We start from the raw sequence: 14,486 nt of genomic DNA, 5'->3' as shown, positions 1-14,486 counted from the left end.
AGAGAGAGAGAATGATGATAACAAAAGATATATATTATGTTAAGAGAATATACAATAGTAGCTAGGAGGCTTAAGACTGGCGTTGAACCAATTTGGTTCGAAATAATGCCTTGTGCCTCCTTTCATAGTGTTCTCAAGAGTACTTCTGAAGTTTCTAGAATGTTCTAGAGAAATCGGGAATATACATCAATTTTCTATACTAAAACTTAAATGAAAATAATATTTTTTGTATTACAACATATAGTCTAATGGTCAAGAGCTCGACCCTTGTAACATAAGGTCATGAGTTCAAGGTTTTCTATATCATGACACTATCCCCCTTTTTAAAATGATGAGTGTCATGAGTCGTTTTGGATTGAGGACCCGGTTTGTCTGGATATTGACGATGGAAGTCTTCAAGCAGAGCACGAGCATTGGTTACATTCTCTATTGGTTCCCAAGTACGCTCGCTGGGACTATATCCTAGCCAATCGACTAAATAGTAGAGCTTGTTGCGAACAATCTTGGAATCGAGGATGGCGGCAACCTCATACTCAGGTCCATCTTCAAGTTCGATCGGGGGTGGAGGTTGTTTAATACGACCTGGGATGGTGCTGTCTTGATAGGGTTTGAGGAGAGAACTATGAAACACCGGATGTATCCGAAGTTGTGGAGGTAGATCGAGACGAAAAGCGACATCATTAATTTTTTTGATAATACGGAAATGACCTAATCGTCGATAATCCAACTTCTCGCATGGGCGAGTAGTCTTCATGTGTCATCGAAGTAGCCATACCCGATCTCCAATGTTAAAACTAGATGGAAGCCGATGACGATCGGCGTAAACCTTGTGTGTTTGTTGAGCTTGTTGTAGATGAGTAGATAAATCCGCTTGTATCTTGCATAACCGCTCCAAACGATCCTCTACGCAAGGATTTGTGGGTAAATCTAGGGTTTCAAATACACACCACCGGGGGTGACAACCCGTATAAGCATAAAATGGTGTAACCTTTGTCGATGAGTGGACAGAGTTATTATATGCAAATTCGGCGAAGTGGAGAATATCCGCCTAGTCATCTTGATGATAGCTTAGAAAGCACCGAAGATACTGCTCTAGCATTTGACTTGTTCATTTTGCTTGGCCATCTGTTTGCGGGTGGTAGTTGGAGGAGAGGTTACAAGAGACCTTGAGCATTTTAAAGAGATGTTTCCAGAATTTCGAGACGAACTGGGGTCCACGTTCACTGATGATACTATCGGGAAGGCCATGATGCCAACATACTCCACGCATGATAGTTTCGGTGGTTTCCTCACTAGAGATTTCCTTAGTACATGGAAAAAAATGGGCCATCTACGTATATCGATCTACTACTGTTAAGATCGCATCGAATCCCTTACAGACCGGAAGTTCTGTGATGAAATCTAGAGCAATGGATTGCCACGGCTTGCTTGGAATTGGTAATGGTTCTAATAAACCATATGGATGATGCCTTGGCATTTTTGCTCTGCAACATGTATCACAAGTCCGAACAAAATCTTTGACAAATTGTCGCATATGGGGTCAAGATTGCGACCCATGTAACGTAAGGTCATGGGTTCGAATCTTACCATATCATTACACTATCCCCCCTTTAAAATGACGAGTGTCATGAGTCATTTTGGATTGAGGACCCGTTTTGTTTGGATATTGACGATGGAAGTCTTCAAGAAGAGAACAAGCATTTGTCACATTCTCTATTGGTTCGCTAGTACGCTCGCTGGGACTATATCCTAGCCAATCGACTAAATAGTAGAGCTTGTTGCGAACAATCTGGGAATCGAGGATGGCGGCAACCTCGTACTCAGGTCCATCTTCAAGTTCAATCTAGGGTGGAGGTGGTTTAATACGACCTGGGATGATGTTGTCCTAATAGGGTTCTAGGAGAGAACTATGAAACACTGGATGTATCCGTAGTTGCGAAGGTAGATCGAGACGAAAAGTGACATCATTAATCTTTTCGATAATACGGAAAGGCTGATAATCCAACTTCTCGCATGGGCGAGTAGTCTTGATGTGTCGTCGTCGTAGCCATACCCGATCTCCAATGTTAAAACTGGATGGAAGCCGATGACGATCTACATAAACCTTGTGTGTTTGTTGAGCTTGTTGTAGATGAGTAGATAAATCCGCTTGTATCTTGCGTAGCCGCTCCAAACGATCCTCTGCGCAAGGATTTGTGGGTAACTCTGGGGTTTCAAAACACACCACCGGGGGTGACAACTTGTGGATATTGGCTCAAGAGGATTTTGAAGGATCTGGGCGTTCCCATCAAGGATCCGACTCCCCTTTACTAAGACAACATGAGTAGTATCTATCTGGCTCGTAACTCGGTGTTCCACGCACGCACAAAGCATATCGAAGTGCATTATCAATTCATTCGAGAACACGTTTAGGCCGAAGATGTCGACCTTGAACATATCAACACGAATCTTCAAACAGCCAACATCTTCGCCAAGGCCCTAGGAGCCGACAAGCTTCGGCAATTCATATTAGACCTTGGTTTGACGATCCCTGACTTGCCAAGCTTGAGGGGGAGTACAAGAGAGAACCGGATAACGTTCGAACCGAGTAGGAGTTGGGGCGGACACTCAACCGAAAGGAACCGACCTGAGTTGAGCTCGAGGGGGCATGTTGAGAATCAAGCTCAACCTACTGCAACATGTGAACACACCCTTTGAGAATCTATGATCACTCAAAGGTCAAGAGTCATACCACTACTCTCGACACATTAACTATGTGTCATAGAATCATATTCTATGACACATAACTAATGAGTTCCATATTCCCCATGATTATGAGTCTCCACATTCCCCAAGAGAGAGTAGTTGTTGTAGTGAGTTAATGAAGAGAGAAGGTGACTTTATATAAAGCACCCTTCTCCTACTTCATAGAGGATCGATTGTGACTCCTTGTAATGCTACATTTGTAATTGGTATTCTCCTTGTGAATATACACCTTCTTGAGTACTTCATTTCCTCTTTTATCTATCTTGTGTTTTCTCTTCTCTCACACACCTACACACACATAACACACATCTCTTCCGCTGCACAAGAATCATACTCGATTCTTTACAATATTTAAATCCCCAGTGCTCTAAATTTTATTGTAAGTTAGCCATGGGTGGGTATTTTCTTTCTTAATAGAAGGCATTATTTGAGGAAAAAAGAGATTGCTAAATTTTGATGCCATAAATGAAACCACATAAGCTTTAGTATGGTGAGGGATTCAACTCAAATGAACCAAGAGCCTTGCTTTTCCAATAATATGCTATGATGTGGTCATTCAATACCAATGGGTTCCTAGTCCAAATTACATAGTAGTACCCTTATAGCTTTTGGTTGTCCTTTTTGGAATGTGTTCCATAAAAGGTTAAAAGTGATAGATCTTGTTCTCCATGCAAAACAGTTGAAACAATTAAAACTAAGGTGGAGCGGGAGAGGAGTTACTTTCTTGTTTCCGAAGAATATCGACACAATTCATGCCTAGGTGGAGTGACAATGGAGTTATTTGTTTCGTAAGTGCTCAACAACAAGGTAGCCTTGCTAGGCAATATGTACTCAAGTTTTCCATGGCATCTCCAAGAATCAAGGATTCTTCTCAATTTCAAATACATTTGTTTCATTAGTTATCATTTTAATGATTAAATAACCAAATTTGTTGATTTTATTCCATAACGTACAGTAAGTTTTTTGGTAGTTGATAGGCCAACAAGAAGATGAACAACACAAGTTTCTTGTTCTTTCACATAATCAATTCACTTTGCATACTGAATTGAGCACATGATGGTGGGAGAGATGTACTACTCACAACCTGAACCCATGCATGGCTAAGTAATCTTCCTCAAACAACTAATTGGCTGGAAGTAACAAATCACATGTAGAGGGGAGCGATATGTGGATACGTCCCATGTTTCACATCCTTGGTATTGTATCCAAGGTATAATTTGCAGTTACCCATCTTTAATTTGGAGTCTTTTCTCTCTTATACTAAAACAGGAAATGTAAATGGAGGTAGATCGAGGAAGTTCAGCAAAATACGTTCTCTTATTGGAAAACAAAAATGGAACCAAAAACGAGTGTTCTTTTCTAGACAAGCAGTTGTCACTGTTTTTTACTTTAATCAAGATCTTTATTTCTCAATTATGTTAAAAAGACTGAACATTTCTTAAAAAATGCTATCAACTGATAGGCTCAAGCTAAAATATTCGAATTTTAGGGCACATTCTACACATAAAAACAAACACTAAATTCATTCTTCAAAACATTCAAACTGGAAGTGATTCAAAAAAAGCTTCGCATCACAATTGAAAAAAAAGGCGGTAATCCAATGTGGCACCATGCAATGAAGAGAAATTCACATGGGGTTAAGGCATTTGTGTAAAATCTCATGCATGGATATTAGAAGGATGGGAAAGAAAGGACCAAAACTTGATCAAAAGTCTTCATGTTGAATACTAAAAACAACTCGAATGCTAATTACGAATCAATGGAGATAAAATATTCACATTGGACACAACGATATAGTTTTTACATGAAGACTCAACAGTAGCAGACCAATAGTTATCGACATTGAAAAATCCATCTTTTACCAATGACTTGCTTGGTGCCTTCTCTTGCTTGAGTAACTACCAGATGAATTAGATTTTCCATTATCTACTACAAGCACAACACGTCTTGATAATGTTTGAATGTCCTTCTCAATCTCCATAAGTTGTTCTTCAAACCTATGAAAGAGAAATAGAAACTTGTCCTATCAAAACCCACAAAATAGTTTGATTTCCATATCCAAGGAAGGTCAATTATACCTCTCTTTCCTAGCTTTTTTGGCCCACGTATCGAGTGTGACTGATGTCTTTTGATAAGTAGTGTTAACTTGTTGCCATTTCTTCTTAAGAGCTTCAATCAATTCTCGCTTTTCCCATTCCTCCAATCTAAACAACAAAAGAACCATGCATCCATAATATACTTTTGATCTCTTACATATAATTCTGTAAACCTAAGTTAAAGAACATCTTGCCTTCTAGTGTTTGGTTGACTGCCAAGTCCTTCTTGTTTAGATCCTTCTATGTTCACCTTTGATTGCTTTTCCTTTAATGTCTCGTTAAACTTGCGTAGATAATTGGGGACCTTCCCATAATCAGGTTTCTCGACAGATTTAGGAACATATTTTGGTAGTTTCTTTGGAGCTGCAAAATTAAAACAAGTCAAAAGACCAAATCTATTTTGATAACAAATGGTGTTACCGAGGGAAAGCAACACATTTTCTTGGTGTAAAAAACATTACATTACAGGTGGGAAACCTCAATGAGAAGTGAAAACCCACAACAAAGAGTTAGAAGATTGAGATTTACGGGGTCTCCTATACTCAATAAACTACATGCATTCAAAGAAAAGAGTATCTAGATGCTAAGACATATAATGAGAAGGTTTCAGGAGTATGTAGAGACAATCAGCAAGTGATTTCTGGAAGGTAATAGATGAATCAGTCAGGGGTGTATTGACCATATTGGACCTGATTGCAGGACACTACGAGTGTCACATGCAAAATCTGACCTGATAGAGAAGTGTGGTATATGGTTGCAGAGTCGCATGCAAGAAGCTAGAAGTCCAAGAGAACTTTCCAAATTTATGGCCAACAAACCTTAGTTGAGAGCAATATTGTAGTTTCAATAGGAAACTATATGTGATTGGACAGGTTCACTATAAATGCTGCATGCTTTCATCAGTGTAGTCACATGTTTGCAAATTGTAAGTGAGTTTTTTCGAGCTTGAATCACTACCCCCATAGGCAATACACCAACCAAACATGTCCGCACAAACACATGTTTCTTGGGCAGCAATAAACTCTTCCAGATAAACTTTAACCTTGATTTTTTCATGTCATTGCAATGCAATCTACTCAAATTCTTGTTGTCCACCATCTTATATTTTAATAGCGAACTTGAGAAAGGAAGCCCATCCAGATAATTGCCTATTTTGGTGGTTGGACATCGATATCTAGGAGCCTTTGAATAGGTTGCAAGACGAGTGGCTGGTACATACAGATAAGAAACGCATGCAAAAACATATATTTTGACATAATCAAGCCAAGACTTCCTACTCAAGACAACCATATTTCAATGGTTGCTTTCAGTTTCGGTTGTCATTTGCTCAAATCTAGACTAAAAGTTTTCCTTTCTGCATGTAAGAAGGTCATAATAGAACAATATTATAACTTACTCGCGTGTATCACCTCAAGTGCATTCGAAGATATGAAATCATGCTCATGATGTTGCAGAACCTGAAAAAGAAGAAAGTACGAAAAATATAGACATAAAATGCATGCGTACCTCACACAACATGAGCGTCACCTTGAATTTTGTATAGATTTTGTATCAAGTTTTAACAATAAAAAAGAGCAACCACCAACCAATTTTCCATGAGGAATTGGTGCTTTAATGATTATTTTTGGAGAACGAATTACAATTGCTGCAAGTCATGGTGGACAAAAGAAGAGATTGTTAAATTCACATCCATTATTTATCATTCGTTGCTCATAAAAACATTGTTCAAAGTATAATATCAAAACATGGGGTGTACAACTACCATACATACAAGTAGATATGTTCAGAAATGTTCAAGAATTCTTTACACAAGAATGCACACAAGAAAGAAATATAAAGGTGTCAAAAATGCTAACATTTGAGCTTGATAAATATTTAATAGAGTGGTGTGTGTCAGCCTACAGAGTACAATGTGCTCACAAACCCATTCTTCTTTGCAAGGAATTGCCATCAGGCTTCTAGTTACTTTCCCTTCGGCAACATTCTCCTCGTGGTCATGATTTTCTCAACAGCATAATGATTCAGACATCTAAATCTAGGATGTGAACCATTTATGACTTTGATGGTTCAATTTCAGGGTCATAAAAACCACTTCTAGAATTCATCTGGCCATCCATTTCAAGTAGAATTTTTGACACTGGTATTATTAAATCCTAAATTGGTCATGTATAAACAAATATCTGTCCTATTGTTACAATTAACCTCGAACACTTCCATAAACTTTGCCCTTCCAACATTTACTAGGGGCTAATACCTCGTAATTAGAATCCCACATGGCAACCAGAATATGAGTTTCAGATTCTCATATCTCTATCGAAATGCCAAAATACCACACAGAAGCAGGTGACTATGCCATTGATGATATGCATATTCAAGTCTTTCCAGAAAGGGACTCAAATCCTATACTGGACCCTTCAATCAATCGATTGGAGTAAATTCCTACCAAATACAATTCCACACGACATCATAAATGACTTTGAAATAATGTTATCTGTCTACGAGAGAAGTCCTAAACGATTTATATTCGGCTCCCTTTACACATCACATACATAGAAACATCAAACAAGCTAATGAAAACGTTATTATTAATTTTTTCAAATTATATGTTTTAAATTCTTATTGTCACAAGAAAAGCAGGAGTTCTTACGATGGATTTTAACCCTCGAATGCTTCTTTAAAAATTCATTAGTAGAAGGGTTAAGTGATTTAGGTGGATGTCCAAAAGTAGCTCTTATTCTTTTTGTCTTCACAGTAGTCATAAAATTATCACTTTCAAGTTTATACTGTGGAAGGAAAATTATACATAAACTCATTGTATTTCAAATTGAAATTACTTATAAATAAACTCATTTGTTTCAACTTTATTTGAAGCATATGATTTTAGACAATAACCCAAAGTTAATTTCTTTCATTCTAAAACACAAGAATGTGTTACAATCTTCATATACATTTTCCTTGTATTCAAGCTAAATTTAGAGCAGTAGCTTGATCCTCATCCACATTCTTTTTTCTTCGTGTTAATGTGTTAAAATCTTCACATACTTTTTCTTGTTCTAGATACATTATTGTAGAAGGTTGGGATAGATAATATTTGTTTTCCATTCACAACACTGGATTTTTCCATGCCAATAATATGTGTCACTTAATGAATAATTTACCATAGCCAATGATTCCTTGCTAAAAAGTGTCAAACCTTTTGAAAACCCATACTCATCATATGAAAAATGCCTTAGACCCATATCAGTCTCATATATGTACTCCTATGTATGGCTTTACATAAAGGAATTCCACGATAATTCCAGGAATCCATGATCATGTGTATTGAGCATACAACATGCAGCCTCAATATAGAGGCTGCATCTTTCTCATATAGAAATCTATACTAAAATGAGTTATAGATTGGAGCATATCCATAATTCCCAGTCAAGGTCAAGGATTGCTCTTGTAAATGCCAAGAGTGCATGCCATTTCCTTAGGAAAGTAAACACCTTATTCTTTTCTTCCATATCAATGAAAGATTTGTCATATTTATTAATATAACTTATACATGTTACCAGCATAGTACCTCAAGATAAGGTGAAAGCTAGCCAAAGAACATATATGTACAAAATACGGAGTGGGCAAATGGTTCTTAAAACCACTAAAAAAACTAATGTATGTCAAAAAACCAATAGAAACCCATAACTCGTGTAACCTATAGAAATCATAATTCACAAGGGGTAAAAAACAATTTATTAACTAAAGGGTGAGAGAGAGAGAGAGAGAGAGAGAGAGAGAGGAAAGACCTTTGATTTTGGGTACACATGTTTCTTGTTTGTTGAAGACGGAGGTGGAGGAATAAGATTATAAACACTTTCAGAATTGTCTCGAAGCATATTGCTACTTTCAATATGGCTTTACCTGCATATCAAGAAAATAGCATCAATGGGAAAGTTCATAAATAAGAGGGAATATACATAAGATATATTAAAGGTTTAATATTGCAAAGAAGTTCCAGTTTAGCTTGCATACATGATAAAAAATTACATGAACTCACTAATCAATTCAAAATTCGACGAAAAAGTAGTATAAAAATCAAAACAATGGCAGAAATTATCTAGATGATATATAATATATGCTAGTAGATTCAACTAGATAAATCAAGAGAAAAAGGGTAGATAATATAACCACCATTATCGTTATGGTGTTCTAAATCTTGATTTCATTTTCTGATCACATCATTATACTCTTTTTCCAGTCCAATTTCTGCAAATAATTGTATATCACATTATTCTGTAGCAACGGTATAGAGGGGATATAGCCCCAAATTTTCCCAAACAGCGAGACAAAAAAATAAATAGCTGGCCATAAGAAAAGAGAAAATGCAAATTTTTCAAACCTTTAATTGGAAAAGGAAAAACATAAATGACAACATGGGCCTCATGCCATAGGAGACACATACATATGGACCAGCCATCTACAGACGCACATTGACCATATACATAAGTACATTTACTGAATTTATATATTAATACCATCTATATATATATTCCATCAATACATCCATCACACATACACAAATATATCGCATCCATATTTCCAATGCAAACATATATCCATCCAAGCATACATACGTATATCCATCCATAATTCAATATCTACATACCTACACTACATCCGTGGACGTGCAAACATCACATCCATACATCTACACAAACATCGCAAGCATACAAACACAAATAACCCCATTCAAGCAAACAAAAGAATACGGTCACTCACACATTGATAGATAGACAAACGAGAGAGAGAGAATACCCGTTGGTAGCAGCAGAGCAGAGACAGACACGCGCGCACAGACAGAGAGGCCAATCGCCGAAGGGCGAAACAAGACGGTTTGAATTCATACATACATATAAATTATAATGATATATCATTTAATCTAATCGCTTTGAGTTTGATCCGAAAAAGCAAGAAATTTTGCTTTTTCAAAATCTAGAGCTCTCCACGTCGTCGTCTTCTTCTTCTTCTTCTTCTTCTAACCATGTGTGTACATATATGTATACATATGTACATACATACATACATATATCAATATGTATGTATATGTATGTATGTATGTATGTATATCTGTATGGATGTATGTACATAATGTCCGCATGTAAGACTTAAGTGCATATGTATAGAACATTTTTGAAAATGATCGAGGCTTCCCTCGTGCTTGTCATTCCAATAGACCCTCATTCTATGTTATCGAGAATTCCATTTCAAAACCCGGTTCTAGGGGGTCAAGGAAAGCCCAACTATATTGTGGTTTAGGATCAGCAAAGGATTTTAAAATGGTAGTGAAGTCTAGCTCACATGGTAAGAGCTAAGAATTGAAACAATTAGGTGACGGGTTAAATACCCATTAAAAAGAAGACAAGGGAAATGATGTTCTTCAATTCATTAATGACAACATAGAATGTGAACATAAAAATACAAATACGCATGTGCATGTAAAAGTCAAGCAAGACCACTAATATATGTGTGTGAATGTGCATTTCGAGAGAAATCCACAAGCATATATTTCATTTTATATATTGTGCATGTGTATGTGTGCATAAATTTGTGTATTGTGTGTGCTATAAGTGTACGTGAGTGAGTATTTCCTTTTCATGAATGTGAAGGGGAGACTCTTTAGAGTTTTATGAAGTATGTGCACAAATGTTTAGAACTGTAAGCTCAATGCAATGCCTAGGCTTCAGAAACATATAGGTTGGTTGTCAAGAAGGTATATCAGGACTTTCATGAGGGAATGACTCTCTATAGGTTCTATGAGAGAGAACAAATGTGTTTTCTTGTCCAACGCCTAAAAAGAAATTCTCTTGCATCACCATTGAGAGGGAAACAAATAGTATTGGACAAAAAGTCCTACTCCAACCGACCGTTGTATCTCTAGTGTGTACTCCCTCGTGGAGTTAGAGCTAAGCCCACTCATGTATAAATAGGAGGTACTTCCTCATACAAATGATGCAAAATAATATAACATCTCTTTGCAAAAATAGTCTATGTATTCTCTGTGTAGAACTAATTGCAAGAATTAGAAGACAACAACCTCATGCTTACTCTACGTTTGCTTGCTTCACATCAACAAGATCTTCACACTTGCTTCCGCATAGTCAACTACAATCGACCAATAGACTACACATCGTAGTCGACTAAACACCTCAAGTGCCATCAAGTGGTATCAGAGTGATCTTGGAATGAGGCAGTGCCGGTATAAGAAGAGGTAGAAGGTTGACGGAAAGGACCAAGCCAAACAAAGACCTCTAGAAGAACAATGGCCTCAACATCTAGTACAGGTTGTGAGATCAAAAAGTTCAACGGCAAAAACTTTGCCTTATGGAAGGAGATGATGCACAATGTACTGATCATCAAACGATAGATCAAAGCAATCAAGCACGACAACCGATCGTCAATGATGACACTCATAGAATGGGAGTCACTTGACGAGATTGCACGGATAGGACCAAGCCAAACAAAGACCTCCAGAAGAACAATGGCCTCAACATCTAGTACAGGTTGTGAGATCAAAAAGTTCGACGACAAAAACTTTGCCTTATGGAAGGAGATGATGCACAATGTACTGATCATCAAACGATAGATCAAAGCAATCAAGCACGACAACCGATCGTCAATGATGACACTCATAGAATGGGAGTCACTTGACGAGATTGCACGGATAGGACCAAGCCAAACAAAGACCTCCAGAAGAACAATGGCCTCAACATCTAGTACAGGTTGTGAGATCAAAAAGTTCGACGGCAAAAACTTTACCTTATGGAAGGAGATGATGCACGATGTACTGATCATCAAACGATAGATCAAAGCAATCAGGCACAACAACCGATCGTCAATGATGACACTCATAGAATGGGAGTCACTTGACGAGATTGCAAGATCGACAATCAACATGCATCTGGTTGAAAACATCTACTTCAACATGGCTAAAGAGACGATTGCATTCGCCCTATGGGAAACGCTTCAAATGATATATGAAAAGAACTTGAGCTTGTCAAAACTGTTAGGGATATGTCTCTCTAGTGGGAGGAGCCGACTGCTCCGAGAGAATCAACAGTCGAAGTCTACGAGGAGCCGACTGTTCAGACCGAGTGTTGATGGTGTTGGCATAAAAGGCCGACTCCTTCCAAATTGTATTCGTCCGAGTGTGAACTTGTTAATAAGTTAGGGCTTAGTCTATAAGCTAATACCTAACATTGTAATGAGTGATGACAAAGAAAGACGATTGTAATATCTGAGAGAGAAAACTGCATTGTGCAGAAAATAAGAAGCTTTCCATTAAAGCTTGCAACTGTGTAAGTCTATATCTGCCTTCTCTATCTTCTGTGTGTATGTTGTTTGTTGTTCATAGCCATAAGATCTGAACACACACTTACGCATAACTGTCGACATTAACCAACAATTGGTATCAGAGTTGTGTTCTGTTGTGCAACAGCAATAGATAACAGAAGAAGAAGCTGAAAGAAAAGACCAGGTCAGAAACATCAAATCCACAGAAAGAATATGGCTTCAACATCCAGAATAGGAGTTGAAATTAGAAAGTTCGACGGCAAAAACTTTGCCCTGTGGAAAGAGATGATGCAGGATGTGTTGATTATCCGAAGACAAGTTGAAGTCATTCGGCATAACGAAAAGCCTGCTTCGATGACAACAGAAGAGTGGAGATCAATGGACGAAATAGCATGCTCTACCATCCGAATGCATCTGGCTGAAAAGGTCTATTTGAGCATGGCAAAAGAGATGACAACGTTCTCATTGTGAGAGAAATTACAGGTTGTATATGAGAAGTCCTCATCTTCAAAACTTATCTTGATCAAACAATTGTTCAACATGAAGATGAAAGAGACCGATCCGGCAACCTCCCACATCAACACCTTTAGTCAGGTGTTGTCAGAGCTCTCGTCGCAAGGGATCAACTTCGAAAGAAGTGAAAGCTCTTGCCCTCCTATCGAGCTTGCCAGCGAGTTGGGAGGTATTCTGTACAACATACGCCAATAGCCGACCGATCTTGAATTTGGTCGAAACAACCGGCCAAGTCCTCACAGAGGAAATCAGGTGAAAATCGATGGGACTATCCATCGACGAGTTGGCAGAAGCCCACCACTTGACTAAGTCATTCTACCGACAGAGTTGACCGAAGAACAAGCCAACAGAACCGGTCGACGATATAGTCGATCGAGAACAAGGGGAGACCGACAATGGTCGAAGTCGAAAACGGGCCGAACAAGCGAGTACTGCACACATTGTAGGAAAGCTAGCTAGAATATTTCCGACTGTTGGTCGATAAAAAGAAAAGAGAGTGGTCAGCGATCCGAGCATAATCGGGGACGTTTCGACTCAGACCACTCTCCAATCGGCAACCAGATCAATGTTGCCGACACCCGATCCAGAGAAATTCTCTCACTAGAGGATTCGATGATCGGAGAAGTCCTCTACAATGCACAAGTTGCACACACGTGGCTACTAGACTCTGGTGCCACATGTCACGTGACCCCCAATGTTGAATGGTTCTCGAACTATTCAACCGATGCCAGCGGCACAGTCCGACTGGGAAACGAGCAGGAGTGCAAGATAGCCGGAACTGGGGAGGTTCCCATCAGATTTCCAAATGGCAACACAATAACCCTGCACTAAGTTTGGCACGTACTCGATCTAAAGAGGAGTCTGGTCTCCATCGGCATGTTAGCCGAAGACGGGTATCGAACGACTCTACACGAGTCGACATGGGTGATCAGCCAAGGAAACCTTAAAATCGGTAGTGGCCATAAGTATAATAATTTATACCCATTGATGGCGATCAACCCTGAAGGGGCCGTGAACGTAGCCAGGAAAACCGACACGAACTTATGGCATGGCCGAGTTGGCAACATGTCTCAAGCCGGACTTGATCAGCTGATGTCGGTCGGCAACATCCCGAAACTCTAGGCAAAGACAGACTTCTGCGAGCACTATCGATATGGGAAATAGACCCAAAGTCCGCACTCTCTCCACTATGAGACCGTACGACAACCCCTAGAGCTTGTGCACACAGACATATGTTGGCCCATGCCAGAGCGGTCACTAGGAGACTCCCGATACTTCATCACATTTGTAGATGACTGTACACGGAAAGTTTGGGCATACTCCATCAAGTCCAAAGATGAAGCGCTTGAGGTCTTCACTCGATGGATATTTGAAGTGGAGAACCGGTCGGGACATAGAGTGAAGACACTCCGATCTGACAACGGAGGTCAGTACACCTCCAGAGCATTCAAACAGTACCTGTCCGGAAAAGGGATCCGGCACCAAAAGACGGTTCCTTACACACCCATGTAGAATGGGGTGGCTGAACGGATCAACCGAACGATCCAAGAGAGGGTGACGGCAATGCTCCAGCAAACTGGACTGAAGCTGGAATTTTGGGTTGAGGCATTGCAAACGGTAGTGTACTTGATAAATATGGCACCATCAAGAGTAATCAGGCTCGAAGTGCCACAAGCACTATGGTCAGGCAAACAACCGACCTAAAATAGGCTCCGTATATTCGGATGCGAAGCCTACGCGTTCATCCCCAAGGACAAAAGGACAAAGTTGGCACCCCATGCAACAAAGTTTATATTTCTTGGT

At 39.1% G+C, this 14,486-nt stretch overlaps 1 protein-coding gene across 1 annotated transcript; it reads right to left on the bottom strand.

Moving 5' to 3' along the window:
• Window positions 1-4,465: 4,465 nt before the first annotated feature.
• LOC147856024 (uncharacterized) lies at window positions 4,466-9,719 on the bottom strand. The gene is made up of 8 exons (XM_087329818.1): window positions 9,636-9,719; window positions 8,627-8,741; window positions 7,489-7,624; window positions 6,428-6,486; window positions 6,238-6,298; window positions 5,036-5,204; window positions 4,824-4,949; window positions 4,466-4,742 (listed from the first exon to the last, which is right to left on the bottom strand). Exons 2-8 carry the CDS (start codon window positions 8,714-8,716, stop codon window positions 4,604-4,606), a joined length of 780 nt encoding a protein of 259 aa, XP_087185944.1. The 5' UTR covers window positions 8,717-8,741; window positions 9,636-9,719; the 3' UTR covers window positions 4,466-4,603.
• Between the last annotated feature and the right edge of the window lie 4,767 nt (window positions 9,720-14,486).

This window comes from Azolla caroliniana, unplaced genomic scaffold, assembly GCF_043228905.1.
Source record: "Azolla caroliniana isolate FFs.n. ecotype wild unplaced genomic scaffold, voAzoCaro1.0.p SCAF_13, whole genome shotgun sequence".
NCBI lineage: Eukaryota > Viridiplantae > Streptophyta > Polypodiopsida > Salviniales > Salviniaceae > Azolla > Azolla caroliniana.
The sequence above is the reverse complement of the archived record's forward strand: the minus strand, read 5'-3'. Positions and strand labels throughout refer to the sequence as shown.

Excerpts from the sequence above, each read along its gene's own strand:
- LOC147856024 (XM_087329818.1), bottom strand. The coding sequence starts at position 8,716 with ATGCTTCGAGACAATTCTGAAAGTGTTTATAATCTTATTCCTCCACCT. Across the intron at positions 7,625-8,626 it reads ATGTGTACCCAAAATCAAAG|TATAAACTTGAAAGTGATAA; the intron begins GTCTTTCCTCTC and ends TTCCTTCCACAG. Across the intron at positions 4,950-5,035 it reads AGTCAACCAAACACTAGAAG|ATTGGAGGAATGGGAAAAGC; the intron begins GCAAGATGTTCT and ends TTTGTTGTTTAG.